At 44.2% G+C, this 26,523-nt stretch overlaps 1 protein-coding gene across 1 annotated transcript in view; it reads right to left on the bottom strand.

Moving 5' to 3' along the window:
* The window catches only part of ulk4 (unc-51 like kinase 4), a 585,662-nt gene that overhangs the window by 484,272 nt on the left and 74,867 nt on the right, over positions 1–26,523 (bottom strand). Inside the window, exons 12-15 of the mRNA XM_085989398.1 lie at positions 22,569–22,649; positions 21,719–21,779; positions 4,460–4,641; positions 1,738–1,784 (exon numbers count right to left, since the gene is read on the bottom strand). Of these exons, the coding sequence (XP_085845524.1) occupies positions 1,738–1,784; positions 4,460–4,641; positions 21,719–21,779; positions 22,569–22,649 (371 nt within the window). The remainder of the gene's footprint in view (positions 1–1,737; positions 1,785–4,459; positions 4,642–21,718; positions 21,780–22,568; positions 22,650–26,523) is intronic.

Below are 26,523 nucleotides of genomic sequence, written 5' to 3' on the forward strand. Positions count from 1 at the left end.
AATTTCAAACTATAACCCCTGCCTCCATTTTTCATGCTGTATGATTTTGCAACATTTTATCTTACCTGCCTCTTACCCAAGCACAGTATATTCCTTCAATTCCTTCCTCCCCGCCCTAAACCTGTTACATCTCCAGCTTTTTCCAGTTCTGACGAAGGGTCCCAGACCTGAAACGTTAACTCTGTTTCTCTCTCCATGGATGCTGCCTGGCCTGCTGAGTGCTTCCAGCATTTTCTGTTGTTACTACAGACTAACTTCAGCAATTCTATGGGGGATCCACTACTATTTATGAAAAGTCATGCACACTGCATTTTCTATTCCCTGCAATATGAATTCCATTTTCTACTTCATTGCTTTCTGACCAGTTTCTTAAAGTGTATTCACAGACGTTTAGCATGAAGCTGTTTCAGCTTTGCACAGATGCTAAACATGTCAACTGAGGATTGAGCATCGAGGATTCAACGGTCTCTGAAAGAGCGAGAATCCCAGCTCCAGTGTCTCACTCTTCACCTCAGTGTCAAGTCACGCCTCGAGTCCAATGTCAGGTGGCATTTACACCGTAATTGTAGCATTAGGGTGGTGGAGGCAGATTCAATCGTGGCTTTCAAAAGGGAATTGAATCAGTAACTGAAGGAAAAAAGTGTTACAGGGCTACGGGAAAGGGCAGGGGAGTGGGACTAGCTGAAGTGCTCTTGTAGAGAGCTGGCACGGGCTCGACGGGCTGAACGGCCTCCCTCCGTGCTGCAACCATTCTATGATTCTAAATTACTTTGCACTAATACTACATTAATATAAAAGCCCCCCTTTTACTTTATTCTTATATTAACTGTCCTCTAAGATTTGACCTATCATTCTCTTCTTTCTCTGCTACCCTTCCTATCAAGTGCAGTTAGTTTGAACTTTCTGTAATATAATTATTGCAAATATTCATTATCCCTTCTACCAACGTGATCCAGTCCAGCCCCTTTTTCACTCATTCCTCTAAAATTCACTTTTCTAAAGGTGAGATTCCTGCTGTACTCTGCCCTTCTTCAGTGCATGCTTTACTTTAAACGCAACCATTACCCCACCACATGTAGGTTCCTTGCAGTGTGTACCATCTACCAGATGCAACTCGCCAAGGCTTCTTCGGCAGCAACTCCCAAACCCGCGACCTCTACCGCCGAGAAGGACAAGGGCAGCAGGCACATGGGAACACCACCACCTCCAAGTTCCCCTCCAAGTCACACACACCATCCTGACTTGGAAATATATCGGCCGTTCCTTCATCGTCACTGGGTCAAAATCCTGGAACTCCCTCCCTAACAGCACTGTGGGAGCACCTTCACCGCACGGACTGCAGCCATTCAAGAATGCGGCTCACCACCACCTTCTCGAGGGCAACTAGGGATGGGCAATAAATGCCAGCCATGCTGGTGATGCCCACATCCCAGGAACGAATTTAAAAAAAATTCCTCAACCATTTCAGTCGTGTAGCAATTCAGAATCCTGCCCCGAAGCACAGTGTTGTTAGTTTTACTCCCATTATAATATATAATGGTACAATTTGTTTTTCTAATTTAACATCCTGTAGAGATTTATTCAATAGCACCAGCAGGGGGTATTCAGACTGTAAGTAAATTAAATCTGAATGGTTGTAGTCGGATCTGCTGTTTAAAGACTCCCTTCCAAGAACTGATAATGATGACGCATGAAACAGATGCTTTCTATTCTTGAAGTGAAGCATACCATACTTACATGTCCCAATTTGGAGCTGCTCGCAGCTGCTGGGCTAACAGTGGGAACTGGAAGGAAAAACACAACAGACATATATTTTTTTTATTAGTTTCAGATAGGGGTTAACATCCTCAGCAGTATTTCAGCTCTGATACATACACAGATACAGATCGCTGTAACAATATTTGCCCATTGATATTCCTGGTGAAGGTCAGAGGCGTTTCTCTTTTGGCAAGGGATGGACCGACAATGTAGCCTTTAACACGGTCGAAAATGCGATAATTCCACACAGATTCAAACGCGACTTTTATCAGTTTAGAACCTACGCTTTAGAACATTTTCAGCAGTTTCACACACTAGGTATTCTCCGCTTCCAACTGGACAATCACGCTCAGAAATGAATGAACTTGTAACCACAAAGTGCCAAAGTGCATGACCCCCTCCCCACCCCATCAACATCCATCCAAAAATTAAAACTTGAATCTGGCCCTAGGAATAAAAATTAACATCTCTTTTTCTTTTAGGTACTGCAGGGAATTCAGCGCCCGAGTGATCTCCTGGACTCGTTTCGATCGCCTAGAGAGGAATTTCCCAAATTGACCTAGGTTTTAATCGGTCTTATTTTTGCCTCCCCCAGGAGATCCCATGGTTTCGGGTGGGGTGGAGAGTGTATATGTTGTGATACACGAGGTATGGCAATTGTGTGCGACAGGCTGGATGGACCAGAGGGTTTTTACCGGTCCGTCATTGTTCGTATGTCCATTTTAAAAAAAACATCAGCTAAGCAACAAAACTTTCATGAAAAAGAATTTACAAAGAAGCATTTTGGCAAATCTTTTCTTTTACGGAGTGGCTGCTGCCAATGAACCGGAAGCATGATGTTTCTGCTCTTTTAAAAACCATCACGCTAATGAGCTCGCTCCCTTCCCTCTGGGTGAAAAAGTTTTTCCTCAAATCCCCTCTGAACCTCCTGCCCCTTACCTTGAAACTATGCCCCCTGGTTATTGACCCCTCTACTAAGAGGAAAGTTCCTTTCTATCTACCCTATCTACGCCCCTCATAATTTTGTACACCTCAATCAGGTCCCCCCTCAGCCTTCTCTGCTCTAAGGAAAACAACCCCAGCCTGTCCAGTCTCTCTTCATAGCTGAAGCGCTCCAGCCCAGGTAACATCCTGGTGAATCTCCTCTGCACCCTCTCCAATGCAATCACATCCCTCCTATAGTGTGGCAACCAGAACTGCACACAGTATTCCAGCTGTGGCCTAACCAGCATTTTGTACAGCTCCATCATAACCTCCCTGCTCTTATATTCTATGCCTCGGCTAATGAAGGCAAGTATCCCATATGCCTTTTTAACCACCTTATCTACCTGTCCTGCTGCCTTCAGGGATCTATATACATGCACACCAAGGTCCCTCGGATCCTCTGTCCTTCCTAGGGTCCTACCATTCATCGTGTATTCCCTTGCCTTGTTAGTCCTCCCAAAATGCATCACCTCACACTTTTCAGGGTTAAATTCCATTTGCCAGTGTTCTGCCCATCTGACCAAGCCATCTATATCGTCCTGTAGCCTGAGGCTTCCCTCCTCGCTATTTACCACCCCACCAATTTTCGTGTCATCTGCGAACTTACTGATCATACCTCCTACATTCATATCTAAATCATTAATGTACACTACAAACAGCAAAGGACCCAGCACTGATCCCTGCAGTACACCACTGGGCACAGGCTTCCAGTCACAAATACAACCTTCGACCATCACCCTCTGCCTCCTGCCACTAAGCCAATTTTGGATCCAATGTGCCAAATTGCCCTGGATCTTTGTGGGACTTTGTCAAAAGCCTTCTGAAGTCCATGTAGACCACATCAACTGCACTACCCTCATCCACACACCTTCACCCCCTCGAAAAATTCAATTTTCAGTTTCATCTTCTTTAGCAGGTTATTAAGAACATAAGAATTAGGAGCAGGAGTCGGCCCCTCGAGCCTGCTCTGCCATTCAATGAGATCATGGCTGATCTTCGACCTCAACTCCACTTTCCCGCTTGATCCCCATATCCCTCGATTCCCTAGAATCCAAAAATCTATCGATCTCAGCCTTGAATATACTCAACGATTCAACATCCACAAGCCTCTGGGGTAGAGAATTCCAAAGATTCACAACCCTCTGAGTGAAGAAATTCCTCCTCATCTCAGTCCTAAATGGCCGACCCCTTATCCTGAGACTGTGACCCCTGGTTCTAGACTCTCCAGCCAGGGGGAAACAGCCTCTCAGCATCTACCCTGTCAATCCCCCTCAGAATCTTATATATTTCAATGAGATCACCTCTCATTCTTCTAAACTCCAGAGAGTATCGGCCCAATCTACTCAATCACTCAACAATATTGTTGCCTTCACGTGTGGAATAAATATAAACCTTTCAATCTGACCGGTGTGCGAGATTTTGGAAGAACGAGAACCAGTTTCCATGCACCCAATTATCATGCAGCAAGCCTGCAGGAGAACAGCGGTGGACTTTAAATATAAGAATGGCAGCAATGCAGAGAGGCTGCTTTGACATCCCACTCCCAGGACCCAGGCTCATCCAGCTGAAGCATAAAATGGCCTTATGTATGCAATGGGCATCTGTAAGTTATTAAAAATAGAAAATAAAGTCACAATTCTAAGAATGCATCTGACATGCTAGTGGACTGCCTGGTGTCTGCAGTCAGCCATTAAGCACCACAGCGCATGTCACTTACCAGCGCTGATTCGATTAGTCTTGTAGCAACTTCCTTGTGACTGGCCACTGTGCAGAGATAGCACATCAAGTTGAGCTTGGCTCTCGGTGCCAGTGCAGTCTTCTCACCAGCATCAAGCAGCGAGCACAGCTGCTGCATGAACACGTTCCAGTCCTGTCCCTTCAGGGACACCAGCTTCTCAGCTGCAAGTTAACAAGTCACAAGGACACCAGTCATTTTACCGTGATAATAATGCAATTAAAAGAAAGACAGACTTGCATTTATATCGCGCCTTTCATGACTACCGGACGTCCCAAAACGCTTTACAGCCAATTAAGTACTTTTTGAAGTGGAGTCACTGTTGTAATGTAGGAAACGTGGCAGCCAATTTGCGCACAGCAAGCTCCCACAAACAGCAATATGATAATGATTAGATAATCTGTTTTAGTGATGTTGAACGAGGGATAAATATTGGCTAGGACACTGGGGAGAAGTCCCCTGCTCTTCTTCGAAATAGTGCCACATTTGAGAGACGGCATCTGAAAGACGGCACCTCCTACAGTGCGGCACTCCCTCAGCACTGCACTGGAGTGTCAGCCTGGATTTTTGTGCTCAAGTCTCTGGAGTAGGACTGGAACCCACAACACTCTGACTCAGAGGCGAGGATGCTGCCCACTGAGCCACGGCTGACACAATGGCCTGCCAATGCATTCTTCAGTTATGAAAAGCCACCACCCAAAAGCAAGTTAGAACTTTGTCATCAAGAAAACCCCCCACTAATAACTGTTAAGTCGACATGATTAACAAACACCGCGCTGTAGAATACTCTGCTTCCACACAGCATTCCACCTGGTAGTCTAACACAATCTGGTTGAAGCGATTGGCTGCCCTGAGAATCGATTGGCAACCAAGCACATCATTGCTTAAACTGTTGTGCAACTGTTCATGTTCCTTCGGAGATGGTTGCTGGCTGTCATTTTGTGAAGCACCTGTAAATGGCTTCCCATTTCTGAAATCCCAGTGTCCAAATATGCCTCTCAATCACCCAAATACAGTGGATGGTCATCTGATTCATAGAAATTATCGTTGAGCAGTAATAGGGGAGCAAATTCTCTTTAGATGAGGGCTGGATAAGAAATGATCCGTGGTCATCAATGAGGAGGGGAGTTGTGAAAAGGGAAAAATTACTAAACACACTTTTAGATAGTGCCACAGTGGAACAAGTATGAATAAAGTGTGGTCAACGTATCTCCTAGGAAGGTCAAGATGAGGACATCCTATTTAACTGGGGCAACTTATTAACATTTGGAATAATTTTTTTTTAATAAAGTGAACTTTGCCCATAATTTGCTCAAGGAACATGTCCTTCCTTAACAAGAAGCATCGCTAAAAACTATTGAATTCACTTTTTAGGGACTAAATCCACCAAAACACTTTCAGCCTTTCATGTAACTCTACCCAAGGCAGATGATGCTGTTAAGCCTCCAGAAAAAAGTCATGCTCTCTTTCACGAGCTTTTCTCTTTCCTCCTGTTCTCTTCCCTTCACTTCTTGCTCATTCACCCTGCTCCTTCAATTCCTGCTTTCTCTCATTCTTTCACTTGTTACTCTCTTCCACTCTCCTCGACTCCTCGCTCTACTTTACTCCTCACAAAGCGGTGGACTGGGAAGTACTTAAGACAGAAGAGCAGGAGTGCCAGAATATCCTCAGGTTGAACAGGCAAGCCAGCAGGTAGGTTACTAGCTCTCAAGGCGTTAGAAAGAGGTAGCAGGCTAGGAAGTACTCGAGGTAGATCAGCAAGCCAGCCAGTCAGGCAGCACTCTGGGCTCAAAAGCACTCCGCACAGGCACGCGACTGACTCGCCAAAAGGCACTCGTTGTGCAGGCCGAGTGAGGTGCTGTGAAGCCAATCACGCAGAGTCAATGGGGCAGGATGCACCTGGCCTGAGCAAGTGAGCAGGCGAACTGGCAAATCTTCAGTCCGGGTGACAAAGCAAGCGAGGCAGGTTGGACAAGTTAGCAGATGAGTCAGGAACCACTTGAGATGAGCAGGCGAGTGAGCAAGCAGAGCGAGTAAATGAGAGCCCTACACAGCTTGGCCGACCCGGAGTGATTGCTGGACTGCTTAGACTTGTTGCCAGACCGGCTCGAGTAGAATTATTCCCATTTCACCCCCGCACCCACAGACTTCTCCTCAGCTACTCGTGTTCAGCTCTCAGTTGCCAACTGTTCATGATAATTTGAGTAAAAGAGCTGAACAGAGCCGAGAGAAAAAAAACAGATGGCACAGGACTCGAACAGGACCAGTTCAGGGTTGGGAAGGTAGAGGCAGACATGACTCGGGGTGGGTGGGTGGGGTGTTAGTTTGAGAGCGACTCTGGACAGGTCACGACAGAAAAAGAAGACTTGCATTTCTATAGCGCCTTTCATGACCACCGGATGTCCCAAAGCGCTTTACAGTCAATGAAGTACTTTTTGAAGTGTAGTCACTGTTGTAATGTAGGAAACGCGGCAGCCAATTTGAGCACAGCAAGTTCCCACAAACAGCAATGTGATGATGACCAGATAATCTGTTTTAGTGATGTTGATTGAGGGATAAATATTGGCCCCAGGACACCGGGGAGAACTCCCCCTGCTCTTTGAAATAGTGCCACGGGATCTTTTACATCCACCTGAGAGCAGACGGGGCCTCGGTTTAACGTCTCATCCGAAAGGCGGCACCTCCGACAGTGCAGCACTCCCTCAGTACTTCACCGGAGTGTCAATCTAGATTTCTGTGCTCAAGTCTCTGGAGTGGGACTTGAACCCACAACCTTCTGACTCAGAGGCGAGGGTGCTGCCCACTGAGCCACGGCTGGCACTGACCTTAAGTCGATCAGAAACGACAGCGTGTGGGGGGCAGGCCTCACCGCGAAGGACTCCTGTTGGTTGGAGCAGTCCAGCAATGAGTCCAGGCAGGTCAGACTGGACCGATGCAGGGAGCATGGCCAGTGGGACTTGAGCAGAGGTAGTGAATGGAGCTAAAATGACGAGGAAATGGATTTGACTGAATTGACATGAACTGCATTCAACTGGGGGGAAACCAAGGCCAACGCAAGACAAGAAAGTCAGCAAAGCCCAAGCCAATAATTGAGGCTGCGGGCAATACTCTGAATCGAGCTCAGGCTCCAGACACATAGAAACATAGAAGATAGGAGCAGGAGTAGGCCATTCGGCCCCTCGAGCCTGCTCTGCCATTCAATGAGATCATGGCTGATCATCCAAATTCAGTACCCTGTCCCTGCTTTCTCCCCATATCCCTGGATCCCTTTAGCCTTAAGAAATATATCCAACTCCTTTTTGAATATATTTAATGAACTGGCCTCCACCGCCCTCTGTGGTGGAGAATTCCACAGGTTCACCACTCTCTGGGTGAAGAAATTCCTCATTTCAGTCCTAAATGGCTTACCCCTTATCCTTAGACTATGACCCATGGTTCTGGACTCCCCGGCCATCAGAAACATCCTTCCTGCATCAAGTCTGTGCAGGCCTGACAGAATTTTATAGGTTTCGATGAGATCCCCTCTCAATCTTCTAAACTCCAGTGAGTATAAGCCCAATCGACACAATCTTTCCTCATACGTCATTCCTGCCATCCCAGGTATCAGCCTGGTGAATCTTTGCTGCACTCCTTCCATGGCAAGAACGTTCTTCCTCAGGTAAGGCGACCAAAACTGCACACAATACTCAAGGTGCAGTCTCACCAAGGCCCTGTACAACTGTAGCAAGACATCCTTGTTCCTGTACTCGAACCCTCTTGCTACGAAGGCCAACATGCCATTTGCCTTCTTAACCGCCTACTGCACCTGCATGCTTACCTTCAGCGACTGGTGCACAAGAACCCCCAGGTCTCTTTGCACTTCCCCTTCTCCCAATCTATTGCCATTCAAATAATAATCTGCCTTCCTGTTTTTGCCACCAAAGTGGATAACCTCACATTTATCCACATTATAGCGCATTTGCCATGTTTCTGCCCAATCACCCAATCTGTCCAAATCGTACTGGAGTTTCTCGACATCCTCCTCACAGCTTACCCTCCCACCCAGCTTTGTGTCGTCTGCAAATTTGGAGATATTACATCCAATTCCCTCGTCCAGATCATTAATATATATTGTGAACAGCTGGGATCCTAGGACCGAGCCTTGCGGTACCCCACTAGTCACTGCCTGCCACTCGGAAAATGACCCGTTTATTCCAACTCTCTGCTTTCTGTCCGCCAACCAGTTCTCTATCCAAGTCAATACCTTGCCCCCAATCCCATGTGCCTTAATTGTGCACGCTAATCTCTTATGTGGGACCTTATCGAAAGCCTTCTGAAAGTCCAAATACACCACATCCACTGGCTCTCCCTTACCTATTTTACCAGTTACATCCTCAAAAAATTCCAGTAGATTAGTCAAGCATGATTTACCTTTTGTAAATCCATGTTGACTTTGTCCGATCCTGTCACTGCTTACCAAGTGCTCTGCTATTACATCTTTTATAATAGATTCTAGCATTTTCCCCACTACCGATGTCATTCCCCGCTTTTTCTCTACCACCTTTTTTGAATAGTGGGGTAACATTAGCTACCCTCCAATCCATGGGTACTGTTCCAGAGTCTATCGAGTTCTGGAAGATGACCAGCAATGCATCTACTATTTCTAGGGCCACTTCCTTAAGTACCCTGGGATGTAGATTATCAGGCCCTGGGGATTTATCGGCCTTCAGTCCCATCAATTTTCCTAACACCATTTCCCTACAAATACTGATTTCTTTCAGTTCCACCCTTTCATCAGGCCCTATGTTCCCCGGCATCTCTGGGAGGTTATTTGTGTCCTCCTTTGTGAAGACAGAAGCAAAGTATGAATTTAGTTGGTCTGCCATTTCTTTGTTTCCCATTATAAATTCCCCTGATTCTGACTGCAAGGGACCTACGCTTGACTTCACCAATCTATTTCTCTTCACATATCTATAAAAGCTTTTACAGTCAGTTTTTATGTTCCCTGATAGCTTACTCTCATATTCTATTTTCCCTTTCTTAATTAATCCCTTTGTCCTCCTTTGTTGAATCCTAAACTGCTCCCAATCCTCACGATTATTGCTTTTTCTGGCCAATTTATATGTCGCCTCCTTGGATCTTATGCTATCCCTAATTTCCCTTGTTAGCCATGGTTGAGTCACCTTTTTTGTTTTATTTTTATGCCAAACTGGGATGAACAAATTCTGTAGCTCATCCATTCGGTCTTTGAATGTTTGCCATTGCCTATCCACCGTCAACCCTTTGAGTGCCATTCCCCAATCAATCCTACCCAACTCGCTCCTCAGACCATCGTAGTTTCCTTTATTTAAATTGAGGACCCTAGTCTCTGAGTCAACGACTTCATTCTCCATCTTAATGAAGAATTCGATCATATTATGATCGCTCAGACCCAAGAGGCTTTGTACAAGATTGCTAATTAATCCTTTCTCATTACATAATACCCAGTCTAAGATGGCCTGATCTCTGGTTGGTTCCTCGACATATTGGTCCAGGAAACACTGGGATAGGTCTCTCCAAGAAAACTTTTCGCCAAGAACTTACCTGTGACTGCACAGGTAACTCTAATAAGTAATAACCATTTTATTTAATAGTTTGATTTTTATGGGGTTCTTGCATTATAAATGTTAATTTTATCAGTAAACTTTCAGCTATTTAAAAAAGATAGTCGCTCAAACCAATTTCAAAACATTATTTTTTAGTCACTCCCTGCTAGACACTAGTCTGTCATTTGGTGGTATAAAAAAAACTTAACCCATTTGATTTTTATTTATTAGTTCCTGGGATGTGGGCGTCGCTAGCAAGGCCAGCATTTATTGCCCATCCCTAATTGCCCGCGAGAAGGTGGTGGTGAGCTGCCTTCTTGAACCGCTGCAGTCCACGTGGTGCTTGGGAGGGAGTGCCAGGATTTTGACCCAGCAACGATGAAGGATCGGCCGATATACTTCCAAGTCAGGATGGTGTGTGACTTGGAGGGGAACTTGGAGGTGGTGGTGTTCCCATGCGCCTGCTGCCCTTGTCCTTCTAGGTGGAAGAGTTCACGGGTTTGGGAGGTGCTGCCGAAGAAGCCTTGGCGAGTTGCTGCAGTGCATCTTGTAGATGGTACACACTGCAGCCACAGTGCGCCGGTGGTGGAGGGAGTGAATGTTTAAGGTGGTGGATGGGGTGCCGATCAAGTGGGCTGCTTTGTCCTGGATGGTGTCGAGCTTCTTGAGTGTTGTTGGAGCTGCACTCATCCAGGCAAGTGGAGAGTATTCCATCACACTCCTGACTTGTGCCTTGTAGATGGTGGAAAGGCTTTGGGGAGTCAGGAGGTGAGACACTCACCGCAGAATACCCAGCCTCTGACCTGCTCTTGTTGCGACAATATTTATATAACTGGTCCAGTTAAGTTTCTGGTCAATGGTGACCCCCAGGATGTTGATGGTGGGGGATTCAGTGATGGTAATGCCAGTGAATGTCATGGGGTGGTGGTTAGACTCTCGCTTGTTGGAGATAGTCATTGCCTGGCACTTCTGTGGTGCGAATGTTACTTGACACTTACCTGCCCAAGGCTGAATGTCATCCAGGTCTTTCTGCATGGGGCATGGACTGCTTCATTATCTGAGGAGTTGTGAATGGCACTGAACACTGTGCAGTCATCAGCAAACATCCCCACTTCTGACCTTATGATGGAGGGAAGGTCATTGATGAAGCAGCTGAAGATGGTTGGGCCTAGGTCACTTGGTTTTGTGCAACTTATTTGTTCCTCATTGGTAGTTGCCATCTTAAAATGCTTTTGATTGGTTCATGTTAACTCAGTTGGATATTTGATTGGTGCCTACTGTCCTCACTTCAGCCAATCACGAATTTTTGCTTCACAGGGAGATGGCGTCCTAAGGCGAGACACCAAGGTGTGATTCTTTCTGATGTGATGGCTTCAAAATGCATTCACAATATTACAGGGCATCAATGTTCCTGTTAAGCTGTGCGTTCGTGGTCTGGAGCTCCCGCGCAGGCCGCCTACCGGCTTTACAATAGGAAAAACCGCGCACGCGCGGAAATTTGAATGGGCCGCGCAGCCCGTTGAAGGGGCCTTGCACCCGAATAAAAAGTTAAAGGGAACATTGCAGGGCACACTTTCAAAAATCACTGGCAACCAGCACATGGGACACGCCACTGTAAAAGCTCTTCTCTGTTTTCAAGGTTGCAGAACATGAATGCCTGCGGGAAGCAGCTAATGACAGGGTTTCTTTTGGTTGGGGGGGGGGGGAGGGGGGTTTAAAAAGAGGTTGATAATTATTTCAAGCTACCAGATGGAAATGATGGGGGGGGTGGGGAACAATATTTAAGGACATGATTATTGCCTAATGATTGGGACAGTCATAAAGCCATGGACAGCATTTTACCCAACTAACTGGTTAAATAAAAGAACCAATGCTGCAATGTGCATATAGTGCAAATTCAACAACTGTTTTATACATTTCTGAGAGCACAGAAGTAAACTCTGAGCAAGATAAAGGACATGTCCTATTCAATTAGTTAATAATACCAAGAGCTTAATCACCGAAGTTAGCAGGCAATTGCTTCAAATGATGCTAATAGGAGAAGCTGTTTCGCACGCAGTTGGCAAATTGTTCTGACAATCTCCATGAATCCTTTCTTAGTGCGATTAAATGAAGGCAGCACTGAGCCTTGTAAATCCTGTGTAAGACTGTTAAGTTCATTAGTCGATTAGGTTTTTAGCTCAATGATATGGAGAGAAACAAAACCGTTATTAGTATCCCAGTATGGAAGGCCGTGTGGGGGGGGGGCGCATAATTTTAACCCTTTCACTGCCATGGAGCAACAGATGTGTCTGAACAAATTATATTTAAGATGCCACTAAAATTACTAGCTTATCTTGTCATTACAGCAATAAAACACCTATTACAGTGCAGCACTCTGAATAATATGCATGTAAATCAACACCATTTTAGCCAACTTAAAAAAAAGTAAAGTTCAGAAATAACTTCCCAATAACTAGGACTCAATTATCGTTCAGAGAGTTTCTGTGAAATGAGAAGTAGTAAAATACAAGTATTATTCAGGATGGTTCAGTTTGATTTTCTGGTCCATTTTTCACACATGGGTGCAGAATCAAGTTTACATGTCATAGGATTTAAACATATGGGTCTGAGGGAGCACTTAAGATAAAGGGCGAGACTGCACCCATCAAAATTAATCAACAGTAGTAATCAGCAACATATTTTACAACACAGTCTAAGAGAAAGACCACTAGTACCGGACTACCCTATTGGAGTTATGTTCCATTATGACGCACAAATTTTAACAATGTTTAGAAAAAACATACCCAAGGTTTTTGGGGACTTTTACAGTGTTAGCCCGTGGCTCAGTGGACAGCACCCTCACCTCTGAGTCAGAAGCTTTTGAAGTCCCATTTCAGAGACTTGAGCACAAAAATCAAGGCTAACACTCCAGTTCAATGCTGAGGAAGCGCCGCCTTTCGGATGAAATGTTAAACAGAGGCCCCCTTCTGCCCCCTGTTTAATGGATGTAAAAGATCCCACGGCCACTATTTTGAAAAGGAGCAGGGGAGTTCTCCCCGGTGTCCTGGGGCCAATATTTATCCCTCAACCAACGTAACAAAAACAGATTATCTGGTCATTATCACATTGCTGTTTGTGGGAGCTTGATGTGCGCAAACTGGCTGCCACGTTTCCCACATTACAACAGTGACCATACTTCAAAAAGTACTTCATTGGCAGTAAAGCGCTTTGGGACGTCCTGAGGTTGTGAAAGGTGCTATAGAAATGTAAGTCTGTCTTTCTTTTACTTCTTGTGCCTCATGGGAACATGTTGCAAGTTTTTAGCGACTAAGTTATACCATAAAACAAATGCACCTTTAGAACAGGCTTTCAAAATACGGACAAACTTGCAGAACTATTTAACTACAAATGTTTAATATTTATTTTAATGAACAGTAGAAACAGTAACATTCCAGTAGGCATGGTCATACCACATTCGACAGTTTGCAATTTGTACTGGTAAGAGAGTTCAATTCTCACACGAACTGAAGAGGTAGGCCATACGGCCCCTCGAGCCTGCTCCGCCATTCAATAAGATCATGGCTGATCTTCGACCTCATCTCCACTTTCCTGCCCGATCCCCATATCCCTTGATTCCCCTAGAGTCCAAAAATCTATCGATCTCAGCCTTGAATATACTCAACAATTCAGCATCCACAGCCCTCTGGGGCAGAGAATTCCAAAGATTCACCACCCTCTGAGTGAAGAAATTCCTCCTCATCTCAGTCTTAAATGGCTGACCCCTTATCCTGAGACTATGACCCCAAGTTCTAGACTCTCCAGCCAGGGGAAACAACCTCTCAGCATCTACCCCGTCAATCCCCCTCATAAGAACATAAGAAATAGGAGTAGGCCAATCAGCCCCTCGAGCCTGCTCCACCATTCAATAAGATCATGGCTGATCTGATCCTAACCTCAAATATACTATCACTCTCCATCCCACCCGAACCCATGTGATCTCCCAGGAGAGGCAAAAAACCAGATGAAAAAAAAACCAATGGCCAATTTGGGAGAAAAAAATCTGGGAAATTCCTCTTCGACCCATCTAGGCGATCGAAACTCGTCCAGGAGATCACTCTGTCCCTATATTTTCGACAGTACTTACCTTCTGTAAAGGCGATCTCCACCCCAGCCAGGAACAGCAATAAAACCATCTCCTCAAATCTAACAGAATTAGAACACAAGAAGTAGGAGCAGAACCAGGCTACACGGCCCCTGGGCCCGCTCCACTACCCACAGGGCCACGACCATTCCGAACCTAGACTCATGTCCAATTTCCTGCCCGCTCCCCGTAACCCTTAATTCCCTTTACTTCTAGGAAGCTATCTATTTCTGTTTTAAATTTATTTAATGATGTAGCTTCCATAGGCAGCAAATTCCACAAACCTACCACCCTCTGAGTGAAGAAGTTTCTCCTCATCTCAGTTTTGAAGGAGCAGCCCCTTATTCTAAGATTATGTCCCCTAGTTCTAGTTTCACCCATCATTGGGAACATCCTACCCGCATCCACCCGATCAAGCTCCTTCACAATCTTATATGTTTCAATAAGATCGCCTCTCATTCTTCTGAACTCCCATGAGTAGAGTCCCAATCTACTTAACCTCTCATCATATGTCCACCCCCTCATCCCCGGAATTAACCGAGTGAACCTTCTTTGTACTGACTCGAGCGCAAGTGTGTCTTTTCTTAAGTATGGACACCAAAACTGTATGCAGTATTCCAGGTGCGGTCTCACCAATACCTTGTACAATGCAGCAATGCCTCCCTGTTTTTATATTCTATCCCCCTAGCAATAAAAGCCAACATTCCATTGGCCTTCTTGATCACTTGCTGCACCTGCATACTAACTTATTGACTTTCGTGCACCAGGACCCCCAGATCCCTTTGTACTTCAGTACTTTCCAGTTTCTTGCCATTAAGATAACTTGCTCTATGATTTTTCCTGCCAAAGTGCATAACCTCACACTTTCCAGTATTGTATTCCATCTGCCAAATCTCTGCCCACTTACTTAGCCTGTCTATGTCCCTTTGCAGGTTTTTTATGTCCTCCTCACTCACTACTTTCCCTCCCATCTTTGTATCATCTGCAAACTTTGATATGTTACACTCGGTCCCCTCCTCCAAATCGTTAATATAGATTGTAAAGAGTTGGGGACCCAGCACTGACCCCTGCGGAACACCACTAGTTACTGATTGCCAGTCTGAGAATGAACCATTTATCCCAACTCTCTGCTTTCTGTTAGAGAGCCAATCCTCCACCCACGCCAGAATATTACCCCCAATCCCGTGATTTTTTATCTTGAGCAATAATCTTCTGTGTGGCACCTTGTCAAATGCCTTTTGGAAGTCTAAATACACTACGTCCATTGGTTCCCCTTTATCCACCCTGTATGTTACTTCCTCAAAGAACTCAAGCAAATTTGTCAAACATGACTTCCCCTTCATGAAACCATGCTGAGTTTGTCCTATTAAATTATGTTTATCCAAATGTCCCGTTACTGTCTCCTTAATAATGGACTCTAAAATTTTACCAACCACAGATGTTAGGCTAACAGGTCTATAGTTTTCAGCCTTCTGCCTACTACCCTTTTTAAATAAGGGTGTTACATTAGCAGTTTTCCAATCTGCTGGGACTTTTGCTGAGTCCAGGGAGTTTTGGAAAATGATTACCAATGCATCCACAATCCCTACCGCCACTTCCCTCAAGACCCTAGAATGTAAGCCATCAGGTCCAGGGGATTTATCCGCCTTGAGTCCCATTATTTTACCGAGTACCACTTCCTTAGTGATTTTAATCGTATTTAGCTCCTCCCCCCCTAGAGCCCCCTGTTTGTCCAGTGTTGGGATATTCTTAGTGTCCTCTACCGTAAAGACTGATACAAAATATTTGTTCAGCGCTTTTGCCATCTCCATATTTCCCACCATTAATTTCCCGGTCTCATCCTCTAAGGGACCAACATTTACTTTAGCCACCCTTTTTCTTTTTATATAACTATAGAAACTTTTGCTATCTATTTATTTATTTTTTGCTAATTTACTTTCATAATCTATCTTCCCTTTCTTAATCAATCTTTTAGTTATTTTTTGCTGTCTTTTAAAATCTTCCGAATCTTCTATCCTCCCACTAGATTTGGCTACCTTATATGCCCTTGTTTTTAGTCGGATACTATCCTTAATTACTTTACTTAGCCACGGATGGCTATCTTTTCTTTTACACCCTTTTTTCCTCAGTGGAATATATTTTTTTTGGAAGTTGTAAAATAACTCCTTAAATGTACACCACTGATCATGTACCGTCTTACCCTTTAATCTATTTTCCCAGTCCACTCTAATCAATTCCGCTCTCATACCTTCATAGTCTCCTTTATTCAAGCTCAGCACGCTTGTTTGAGATCCAATCTTCTCACCCTCTAATTGAATATGGAATTCAACCATGTTATGGTCACTCATTCCAAGGGGATCCTTTACTAGGACATTTTTAATTAATCCTGTCTCATTACACAGGACCAAATGTAAGGTTGCTTGCCCCCTGGTCGGTTTAGTTACATACTGCTCAAGAAACCCATCCCTAATACACTCAATGAACTCATCCTCAAGGCTGCCCTGCCCAATTTGATTTGTCCAGTTAATATGATAGTTAAAATCCCCCATAATTATAGCTGTTCCCTTATTACAAGCCTCAACTATTTCCTGATTGATACTCCGTCCAACAGAGTTGCAACTGTTCGGAGGCCTATAGACTACGCCCACTAGTGTTTTTTTCCCCTCATTATTCCTTATCTCCACCCAAACTGTTTCACTATCCTGCTCCTTTGACCCAATATCATTTCTCTGTATTTTCGTGATTCCTTCCTTTATTAACATAGCCACCCCACCTCCCCTTCCTTCCTGCCTGTCCTTCCTGATTGTTAAATAACCTGGTATGTTTAATTCCCAGTCGTGGTCACCCTGCAGCCATGTTTCTGTAATGGCCACAAGATAATACCCATATGTAGTTATTTGTGCCGTTAACTCATCCATTTTGTTACGAATGCTACGTGCATTCAGATAAAGAACTTTCAAATATGTTTTGTGACACTTAGTTCCTGTTTTTTCCCCTTTTACTACTTTACCTTTTACTCCATACCTTCTGTCCCTTCCTGACACGTTCTGTTTTTTAATTCCCCCACTGCTACCTAAGTCTATGACCTTCTTCGTTGTCATTTTTATTATTTGCTCTCTAGAAACCTCCCCCCGACTAATTAGTTTAAAGCCCTCTCTGCAGCCCTAGTTATATGATTCGCCAGGACTCTAGTCCCAGCACTGGCCAAGTGAAGTCCATCCCAACGGAACAGTTCCCTCCTGTCCCAGTACTGGTGCCAGTGTCCCAAGAAGCAAAACCCATTTTTCCCACACCAGTCTTTGAGCCACGCATTTAACTCTTTAATTTTATTTATCCTAGCCAAATTCGCTCGTGGCTCAGGTAATAATCCAGAGATTATTACACTTGAGGTTCTGTTTTTTAATTTGACCCCTAGCTGTTCATACTCCTTTAACAGAACCTTCTTCCTTGTCCTATCTACGTCGTTTGTACCAACATGTACCACGACAACTGGATCCTCCCCCTCCCACTCCAAGTTTCTTTCCAGCCCAGAAGAGATGTCCTTAACCCTGGCACCGGGCAGGCAACACAGCCTTCGGGACTCCCGCTCTTGACTGCAGAGAACCCTATCTATCCCCCTAATGATACTATCCCCTACCACTACAACATTTCTTTGTACTCCCTCCACTTGAATGGCCCCCTGTTCCACGGTGCTGTGGCCAGGTTGCTCATCCTCCCTGCAGTCCCCGCTCTCGCCCTCACAGGGAGTAAGAACCGCGAACCTGCTTGACAAGAGCAAGGGCTGCGTCTCCGTCAACATTACCTCCTGGATCCCTGTACCTGCCTCACTCGTAGTCACACTGTCCTGTCCCTGCCTACGGACTACATCTGCATTAATTAATTTCATAGGTGTGACTCCTTCCTGAAACATAGAGTCCAGGAACTTCTCCCCCTCCCTGATGTGTCGCAGTGTCTGAAGCTCGGTCTCAATCTTGTATGTTTCAATGAGATCACCTCTCATTCTTCTAAACTCCAGAGAATATAGGCCTAGTCTACTCAATCTCTCCTCAGGACAACCCTCTCATCCCAGGGATCAATCTAGTGAACCTTTGTTGCACCGCCTCTAAGGCAAGTACGTCCGTCCTCAAATAAGGAGACCAAAACTCTGCACAGTTCATTTCACTGATTCTTTGAAATGAATACATGGAAAAACAAATCTGCGTGCTTTACTTATCCTATTGTTCAATTTTGTATCAACATAAAGTAGTAGGCTTCAAAATGCTGGAATGTGCGCCAAATAAAAAGTGTCACAATCCAAAACCTTTGGAGAGGCCCACCTAGCGACCCTGCCTTCAATGCTCACATTGCCTCTCAGAAATGTCTAAATTTCCCATTGCCGCCAAACATACTATTGCGTTCTTTCCTACAATACCAGTGATGCAATATTGAAAATAGCTACAGCTGAAGTTAGGACAAGCCCGCGTCCCACTGCACTCAGTGCAACTGTTTGTTTCCACTTGCCGCAGACCTAGATTCAGGGCTACTTTGGAGTGGGTCAGCTTTGTGGAGGCTGAGTGAGATTTTTTTTTTAATTTGTTGGTCAGATCCTGCTGGTTTTCCTGGTCGCCATGTATGGCTCAACTCAGTCCCAGTGTGAAAAGTGAAAGTTTGCATTTGAAATTTTGCTTTGCTTGTTTATTTTGTTCGGTTGGAGGCAGCAGAATCTCTTATTTGCCTGTATCTGTATTTGTATCCGAGAAATAATATAAACATAATTGGAGATAAAGGCATAATTTAAAGGAAGGAAAGTTAGTCAAGTAAGGGGTGGCGGGGGGAGCACCAAATAAGAGGTGGTGAATTTGCACATTGTATATAAGTAGGAACTCTTCAGTAAAATACTATTGCAGAAATGTTTGAAGAAAAATGCAAGTTTGTTGATTTTTTTCTAGAGTTTTGGGCTTTTAGCTCTCACTAACAGTGTACCCCTGGCCCATTAGCAACATCTAATGATGATAATTGTAGGTTAGGACTGCAATATTGCTTCTCTTTTCGTTTGTGTTAATTGTGTTCAGAACGTTGTATTCTGCATCTCTAGCCATGCAGGGAGGACGGGAGGAATTGTAAGGCAGATTATTTAGTAATTGACTTTAGCTTTGCTGAGAAAATGCATATTTTCTAATCGCCTGCTTATTCAATAATTGTCGTTTGGTCAACTAAGTGAAGTCACTTTGGTGGCAAGTAAAAAGTTTTGTTTTTCCCCCACTCTGCTAACTCTTGCGGCTAATCGAAATAGAGAAGGACCACAGAGGAAGAAAAGTAACAGGCAGATAGGCAGAGTATCAATGAGAACTGGCCACATTCACAGTGAAAACCCAAAGTGCCTAATTTCCCCCATGACCTTAGCTTGACCCAGCGGTTAGCACTCTCGCCTCTGAGTCAGAAGGTGATGGGTTCATGCCCTACTTTAGGACATGGCGCATAATGTAGGCAGAGAGTTCAGTGCAGTACTGAGGGAGTTCTGTATTGTTAATGCTGCAGTCCTTCAGATCAGATTTTAAACCTAGGCTCTATCAGCTTTTTTAGGTGGATGCTGAAAAATCCCATGACACTATTCAAAGTAGACTAGGACGGTGTCCTGGCCAACATTTTTTTTTAACATTCATTCACGGGATGTGGGCATCGTTGGCAAGGCCAGCATTTATTGCCCATCCCCGATTGTCCTCAAGAAGTTGGTGGTGAGCCGCCTTGTTGAATACAACTGAGTGACAGAGGGCAGCTAAGTGTCAACCACATTGCTGTGGGTCTGGTGTCACATATCGGCCAGATCGGGTAAGGACAGCAGATTTCCTTTCCTAAAGGACATTATCATAGAATCATAGAAAGTTACAGCACGGAAGGAGGCCATTTCGGCCCATCGTGTCCGCGCCGGCCAACAAAGAGCGATCCAGCCTAATCCCACTTCCCAGCTCTTGGTCCGTAGCCCTGCAGGTTACAACATCCCAAGTGCACATCCAAGTACTTTTTAAATGTGGTTAGGGTTCCTGCCTCTACCACCCTTTCAGGCAGTGAATTCCAGACCCCCACAACCCTCTGGGTGAAGAAATTTCCCCTCAAAACCTTCCACTAATTACTTCAAATCTGTTCCCCCTGGTTTTTGACACCTCTGCTAAGGGAAATAGGTCCTTTCTATCCACTTTATCTATGCCCCTCATAATTTTATACATCTCAATAAGGTCTCCCCTCAGCCTCCTCTGTTCCAAGGAAAACAGGCCCAGCCTATCCAGTCTTTTCTCATAGCTAAGATTCTCTACTCGCGGCAACATCCTTGTAAATCGCCTCTGTACCCTCTCTAGTGCAATCACATCTTTCCTGTAATGTGGTGACCAGAACTGCATGCAGTACTCTTAGCTGAGGCCTAACTAGTGTTTTATACAGTTGAAGCATAACCCCCCTGCTCTTGTATTCTATACCACGGCTAATAAAGGTAAGCATTCCATATGCCTTCTTAACCACCTTATCTACCTGGCCTGCTACCTTCAGGGATCTGTGGACATGTACTCCAAGGTCCCTTTGTTCCTCGACACTACTCAGTGTCCTACCATTTAATGTGTATTCCCTTTCCTTGTTAGTCCTCCCCAAATGCATTTTTTTGTTTCATGGTAATCATTAATGATACTGTGGCAGAGCCACTGAGGGACTCTGAACAACTGTACATAATTCCCTTTAACGAGGTGTTAGCTGCAGACTAAATCTGTACCATTGTATATCCTGTTTGCATGTACAGTGCGCGGTCCCTTTAAGAGCGCGGGCAAACGCGATGACGTCATGCCGCTAATCACGTGATCACCCAAACGCGGGAAAAACGTGATGACGTCCTGACGCCATCCACGGGACCGCCCAGGCAGTCCTCGTGGACCCTCCGACCTGTTAAGACCTGTATTCATAGTTCTCTTGCATCCATCTGTTTAAACTCTTTAGTTCGACATTAAAAACCTTTTTGATTGATTGCCTGCGTCGAACTCAATCTCTAGATAGGAATTTGACCATTCCTACAATACTAGCTTTTTTTCCAGATTTTTCCCCAACCATTACTACTTAAATCATATCAAATGTACCCAGCTCTACGTCTCCACCACTTCTCTTGAACCCACAACCACTTCCATGCAAGTCAGACTGCCTGCCCAACATCAAGTCATGGATGAGTCAAAGGTTCCCAAAGTTTTTAGCAAGTCATAAGTTCTGTTCCTTTGCCATTGATATCGCCCCCGATGCCCCCCCACCTCCCCAGCCACTCGTTCAAGTTGAGCCACACGATTCAAAAACTCCTTTTCAACCCAAAGCTCAATATCAAACCTCACTTCCTGTCCATTATCCACTATGTTTTTCCAGCTCCGTCCCAACCTCGGTCCCTCCTTTATCCATACTTCCGTCACCTCTAAACTTGACTTCTCCAACATCCTCCTCAGCACGGCAGAGAGACTGGTCTACAGCTGAGAAGACACTGCAAGTGGGAACATTTGGGACACAGTATAATCTCAAGTGTAATCTATGTAGAAAATGACTATTAACACTTACCTGAATAGGCTGGAACACTTAGAGTTTTAGCATCAAACCTCATGGGCACCGGTTTCAATATCTGTCACACAAAATGCACAGAGCAATATGTTTATAGGGACAACTCTCAGATAAAGACTGCTATGTTTAACAGCACAAAGAAATAAAGTAATTCAGAAAAAACACTTGGGGGAAAGGAAAGCAAATAATGTTAGACTGAAATGAAAGTTTCTTAAGTTTGACACACCAGTAAACTCAGCACATTATGGATTTATTGGATGCACAATAAAAAATCTAAGATATTACTTGAAGATAATCCATCCTTTGAAGCCACAAGTATCCCACAGTCTGCTCTTCAACGTAAGCTTGTTCAATTCAAATTAGCTGATAGTTCCATTTTTTTCACACCAATTCCCACTTTGTTATGGTATTATGTTGCTGAATAAAGTGCCTGGGGACTTTAATACATTAAAGGCGCTATATAAATATAAGTTGTTGTTGAATTCAAATTATTGGACAAGTCAACATTTTTTAAGCAACTTCAAATTATCAGGAGTAGACTGTTTTCATAAGAACAAAAATACTGATAGGATGGATTACCCACACACACACATTCAACTTCCTCGTCTCAACTTCAAATTCTTTGGTTTTGAAGCAACTTATCCCTGTGCATCAGTACCATGATTCTCAGTTCCTCAACATAAGCACACGAATTTCTTCGTAAAGTAGTCTTTTTTTTAAAAATAGAACGAGTTTTATTTAAGCATTTCCAACAGTATTTTTTAATCCTCATGGAAGAGAAAATCACTGAGAAAACTCAAGTTAGTTTCGTTAAAACGCATTATGTAAAAGCAAATTCTGTTCCGGTTACCTTGGGGTTGTCTATGATTGGGGTCACAGTAAGATCAGCGTCCGTGTATATAAGCCCTTTGATTTTGGAGTCCAGATCCTGCTGGGTGGCAATATTGAACACAACATGAAAAAAATTAGCTATTCTGTACCAGCCAAATAATTAATCTACAAACCAACAATAACTAGATCTATTACTACATTAAAAATGTTACATCTGCATGCACAGCCTGTCAAATTTTCCATTATAAATTCCTCCATCCACATTTATAATGGCTTGTGTAAATATATCATGCTGTAATTACAGCCTCCCCCAGCGGCTGTAATTAAGTGTGACAAGGTTACAATAGGTAGTTTCCATTATGAACGAGGGCATAGGATTTCAGATATAAAATTAAGGACAGAATGCATGTCTAATGGCGACTGATTGATGCCTGCTCCTCCCTGGCCAAATATCTCTTTTCACCCTATTTCCCCCCCGGCAAAACTACACTTGGTCTTGACTGCCCGGGTGCAAAGCCACAGATGATCAGCTAGTATTATTTGTAAATCTACAGTAACATCCCAAACAAACCTTTAACACATTCAGTGTATGGTACTAAAACTGTGACAACTCAAAAATTAAGCTAAATAACAATTAATTTTATTTAATATGCTGTGTATATACATATTCGCAACATGGGCATACAAACTATACATGCTTCATTAAAATATTGACACTCATTGCAGGCAATAAAAAGCTTCATCAAAAGTATCAATGCAACATCGCCCAGAGACATCCTTATCTCATCACCTCTGCCACTGATACGTTTATCCATGCCTTTGCCACCTTAAGATTTGACACTGTCAATGTTCTCCATCCTCCATTGGCTCAATTGGTAGCACCCTCGCCTCAGAGTCAGAAGGTTGTGGGTTCAAGTCCCACTCAAGAAACTTGAGCACAAAAATCCAGGTTGACACTCCAATGCAGTGGTGAGGGAGCGCCGCACTGTCGGAGGGGCAGTGCTGAGGGAGCTCCGCACTGTCGGAAGGGCAGTGCTGAGGGAGTGCCGCACTGTCGGAGTTGCCAACTTTCAAATGGCATAGTCAAATCTTTGAAGAAGAGCAGGGAAGTTCTCCCTGGTGTCCTGGGGCCAATATTTATTCCTCAATCAACATCACTAAAACAGATTATCTGGTCATTATCACATTGCTGTTTGTGGGAGCTTGCTGAGCGCAATTTGGCTGCCGCATTTCAATTTTATTCCCTGCTGTATCTTTTCAATCTTGGTGATGTCCTGCACCATGGACCTTGGCTCTTCACCTTAGTTTCTCAATTAAAATAAGCACTTGTCTTCATCTAAATAGCTATTTTTATGACTGCAGGACATTTATCATGAAAACAGTACTGTGCTCATTCAGCCTGAAACTTTACAATCTGCCCAAACCCAAAAATGTCAAATATTTTAGTTTTATTATGGCCTTATATGGTAAACAATAATATTATTACTGTTTTGCCTTGTGATAATCATGCAGGAATTGTGGAGAATGGGGTGCATTAACGGTCCAAAACCTTGAGGTCTGCACTTCCAATTCACAAGGTGAGGTGGGCAGGACACGGCCAGGTGTTTCTAGGGGAGGGGCACCTCAAAGCCAATTCCCAGGAGCTGCTTATGGAGCGGTAACTGTAGGAGACTGACAGCAGATCCTTTATAGCTCCAAATGGGATGAAAAGGCCTGAAAGAGGGAAAGGCAAAATACACATTTTTGCACATTGTACGGTAATTTATAGGACAAAGTCAGCATGGTTTTATGAAGGGGAAGTCATGTTTGACAAATTTGCTGGAGTTCTTTGAGGAAGTAACATATAGGGTGGATAAAGTGGAACCAGTGGACGTAGTGTATTTAGACTTCCAAAAGGCATTTGACAAGGTGCCACACAAAAGATTATTGCTTAAGATAAAAAATCACGGGATTGGGGGTAATATTCTGGCATGGATAGAAGATTGGCTATCTAACAGAAGGCAGAGAGTTGGGATAAATGGTTCATTCTCAGACTGGCAATCAGTAACTAGTGGTGTTCCGCAGGGGTCAGTGCTGGGTCCCCAACTCTTTACAATCTATATTAACGATTTGGAGGAGGGGACCGAGTGTAACATATCAAAGTTTGCAGATGATACTAAGATGGGAGGGAAAGTGAGTGAGGAGGACATAAAAAACCTGCAAGGGGACATAGACAGACTAAGTAAGTGGGCAGAGATTTGGCAGATGGAATACAATACTGGAAAGTGTGAGGTTATGCACTTTGGCAGGAAAAATCGTAGAGCAAGTTATTATCTTAATGGCAAGAAACTGGAAAGTACTGAAGTACAAAGGGATCTGGGGGTCCTGGTGCACGAAACTCAAAAGGTTAGTATGCAGGTGCAGCAAGTGATTAAGAAGGCCAATGGAATGTTGGCTTTCATTGCTAGGGGGATAGAATATAAAAATAGGGAGGTACTGCTTCAGTTGTACAAGGTATTGGCGAGACCGCACCTGGAATACTGCATACAGTTTTGGTGTCCATACTTAAGAAAAGACATACTTGCTCTCGAGTCAGTACAAAGAAGGTTCACTCGGTTAATCCCGGGGATGAGGGGCTGGACATATGAGGAGAGGTTGAGTAAATTGGGACTCTACTCATTGGAGTTCAGAAGAATGAGAGGCGATCTTATTGAAACATATAAGATTGTGAAGGGGTTGGATCGGGTGGATGCGGGGAGGATGTTCCCGATGATGGGTGAAACTAGAACTAGGGGGCATAGTCTTAGAATAAGGGGCTGCTCTTTCAAAACTGAGATGAGGAGGAACTACTTCACTCAGAGGGTGGTAGGTCCATGGAATATGCTGCCCCAAAAAGCTGTAGAAGCTACATCATTACATAAATTTAAAACAGAAATGGACAGTTTCCTAGAAGTAAAGGGAATTAAGGGTTACGGGGAGCGGGCAGGAATTTGGACATGAGTCTAGGTTCGGATCGGACATGGCCCTGTGGGTAGCGGAGCGGGCCCAGGGGCCGTGTAGCCTGGTCCTGCTCCTATTTCGTGTGTCTAATTCTGTTAGATTCAGGAGATGGTTCTGTGATAGTAGATTGGCGGTTAGGATCAGATCAGCCATGATCTTATTGAATAGCGGAGCAGGCTCGAGGGGCCGATTGGCCTACTCCTGCTCCTATTTCTTATGTTCTTATGTTCTTAAATTTCAAAAGGTCAAAACTGCTATAAAATGAACAGGTCAGAATGGCTCTGAGACGCACGAGAATTCTTGTGTGCGGACCACTGAATGCAATATCCTGCTGCTCCGCAATACAGGGAGATAACAGCATAATCGTCAACAGAGTGTCTCTGGAGCAACTCAAGATTATAAGTGGCAACACTATGAGCTAATGGGCACGGACCTACAATGGCTGCGTACTGTTACACCCTGTTTACATTGGCAATCGGTGGCAGGAACAGACCTGGCATGCGTACAAATCTGCTTTACCAAAAAAAAAATGGAAATTCTGTGAAATCTGAACTCTGCATTGAACCCGTCGCAAAGAAATATCACTTTGGGCTGAGTTTTGTGCCAGGGACAATTCAGAACGAACACAGTGTGAATATGCTTTGCAGAGGGATGAATCATTCCGACAGATTCTATGTTTCCATGTACAAAGCATTTGGAAAACTGCACATTGTGGTTTATCTGAAGCTTGTCGAACGCTGTCCCAATGTGCTTCTCAATCGGACTGAGAAACTGTACTTTTAACATTCTTGGAAGTTGCTTGCTCTACATCCTTAAATAAGATAAACCAGAAATTACTGGCAGAAAATGGCTATGTTGCGAATGTCCAATATTTACAGCACACAAATGTTAGTTCAATCAGCGCAGTGTCCGGCAGTGGAGAGAGTTTGCAGTGCAAAATTCAACTGAAGTCGACAGTCAGTGACAGCACGCCTTGCTACAGTTTGGTAGTCCTG

Source organism: Somniosus microcephalus, chromosome 5 (assembly GCF_052327205.1).
Source record: "Somniosus microcephalus isolate GS21.2 chromosome 5, FLI_Smic_1.0, whole genome shotgun sequence".
NCBI lineage: Eukaryota > Metazoa > Chordata > Chondrichthyes > Squaliformes > Somniosidae > Somniosus > Somniosus microcephalus.